We start from the raw sequence: 2,220 nt of genomic DNA, 5'->3' as shown, positions 1-2,220 counted from the left end.
GCGACCCACGCGGGGAGGAAGGCAGGGTGGCCACTGGGGCTCCCACTCGTGAGCGCACCAGATCCCCCCCCCCCCCGCGGCAACCCGAGAGACGACCATTTGGAGGAATGAGTAGTGATAGCGCCAGAATAATACAAGAACTACGCCACATGGTGCAAAACCTAGAGCGAAAGGTGGCCAGTAAGGAGCGTCATCAGCCGACTCCTAGTCAAGAGCGCTCCTGATCTCCTCAGAGAAGAGAAAGAAGTCTCCGACGAAGTCACTCAAGGCGTACTCCGAGCCCCCGAACAGAGTCAGAAAGCCAAGAAAGTAGGGAAGTGCCCAGGAGACGACAAGATCCTGTGATTTACTCCCGGTTGCCGACAAGAGATACTGTAGAAGAATGAGAAGGCATCAGGGAGCAAAGGAGGAGAAGCCGACCACATCAAGAACACAACGGAAAAAGGTCAAGAAGAAGCCGACCACACAGAGAGGACAGTAGGGAAAGACCGAGGAAAACCCGGCAACCGGTGGTCATGGGAGCGACCCCTTTCCACCACTCAATCCTCGAAGTCCGACTGCCGAAGCACTTTGACAAGCCAACAGATATGAGGTATGATGGGACTCAAGATTCTCAGGAACATCTAACGGCCTTTGAAGCCAGGATGAACCTGGAAGGGGTAGGCGATGAAGTAAGGTGTCGCGCTTTTCCCGTAACTTTGGCAGGACCGGCGATTCGTTGGTTCAATGCCCTCCCTCAGGGCTCCATAACCACCTTTTCCGACATCAGTCATGCCATCTTGGCTCAGTTCACCACGCGCATCTCTAAAATGAAACACCTGATCAATCTGCTAGGAGTAACACAAAGAACTGGCGAGCTGACTCGGAAGTACCTGGACAGATTCAACGATGAGTGTTTGAAAATTGATGGCCTAACCGATTCGGTGGCCAGCCTGTGTTTGACCAACGAATTATTGAACGAGGATTTCAGGAAACATCTTACCACCAAGCCCGTTTGGACAATGCAGGAGATTCAGAACGTAGGCAGGGAGTACATCAATGACAAAGAAGTAAGCCAAGTCGTGGCGGCCAATAAACCGCAGCCCGCCTACTCCAATGCTCGCCCGTCAGGCTACGGGAAAAGGTCAAAAGAGCACTCCAAGGACGGAGGATCAGCTAAAACCTTCAAGTCATTTCTCCGGGTAGGGAAGTTCACCAACTATACCCTCTATCAGCTCCAATTGTTGAAGTCTATCCGCAGATCGCCGACAAGGGCATCTTGTCGAAGCCCCGACAACTCAAGGACAGGACGGGAAGAAACAAAAACCTCTATTACGATTACCACAAGGGCTATGACCATAAGACCCAAGACTGCTTCGACCTCAAAGTCGCCCTAGAGCAAGCCATCCGGGAAGGAAAGTTGGCTGATTTCTCCCACCTCATAAGGGAACCAAGAAGGCGGGATCATGACCGATCAAACGAGGACAAAAGCCGCGTCGTAAGACAAAGACGGGAGCCCAAGGAGGATAATGAGCATGGTCTCACTGTAGTGAATGTGGTGATTGGAAGAGATGTCCTCCCCAGATCGAAATCGGCTAACAAGAAGGACGCCAAGGTCTTAGCTATATCCTCTGGCTCCACGCCGCCCTCCCGAAGGGTACCCTCGATATCATTCGGCCCCGAAGATCAATGGTTTGACGAGGTCCCAGAGAACCCCCCGATGGTGATCACGGCTAGGGTGGGCACTGGCCTAGTAAAACGGATCCTGGTGGACATAGAAGCTGATTCCAACATCATGTTTCGCAATGTATTTGATGCTCAGGGCCTACGAGACACCGACTTGAGGGGCCACCAACATGGTGTGGTAGGCCTAGGCGATAACTTCATCAAGCCCGATGGAGTGGTTTCCCTCCCGGTCTCATTGGCAGAGGTCGGGGGAAGAGGTCGCTGATGGCGGAGTTCGTGGCTGATGATGGGTCAGTGGGGACCATCAGGGGAGATCTGGAGACAGCGGTCGCATGCGACAACACCAGCCTCTCCATGAGGAAGAAGTCTAAAGAAGCATCCGGCGTCTTTCTTGCCGACTTGGACGCCAGGGTTGATGACAAACCCAGGCCGAAACCAGACGGGGACCTTGAAAAGTTTAGGGTCGGCGACTCGGACGAGAACTTTACCTTTATAAACAGAAACCTGCCTGTGTGCCTGGACTCCGGCCGACATGCCGGATATAGACCCCCAGTT

At 53.2% G+C, this 2,220-nt stretch overlaps 1 protein-coding gene across 1 annotated transcript; it reads left to right on the top strand.

Moving 5' to 3' along the window:
- The first annotated feature begins 515 nt into the window (after positions 1 to 515).
- LOC107610615 (uncharacterized) lies at positions 516 to 1,930 on the top strand. The gene is made up of 2 exons (XM_016312647.2): positions 516 to 1,181; positions 1,241 to 1,930. The coding sequence occupies exons 1-2, from the start codon at positions 516 to 518 to the stop codon at positions 1,928 to 1,930; spliced, it is 1,356 nt and encodes a 451-aa protein (XP_016168133.2).
- Positions 1,931 to 2,220: the final 290 nt, after the last annotated feature.

Source organism: Arachis ipaensis, chromosome B8 (genome assembly GCF_059453495.1).
Source record: "Arachis ipaensis isolate K30076 ecotype BB chromosome B8, ASM5945349v1, whole genome shotgun sequence".
Lineage (NCBI taxonomy): Eukaryota > Viridiplantae > Streptophyta > Magnoliopsida > Fabales > Fabaceae > Arachis > Arachis ipaensis.
Note: the sequence above shows the minus strand (reverse complement) of the source record. Positions and strands in the feature narration are given on the sequence as shown.

Excerpts from the sequence above, each read along its gene's own strand:
- LOC107610615 (XM_016312647.2), top strand. The coding sequence starts at position 516 with ATGGGAGCGACCCCTTTCCACCACTCAATCCTCGAAGTCCGACTGCCG. Across the intron at positions 1,182-1,240 it reads CCTTCAAGTCATTTCTCCGG|ATCGCCGACAAGGGCATCTT; the intron begins GTAGGGAAGTTC and ends GTCTATCCGCAG.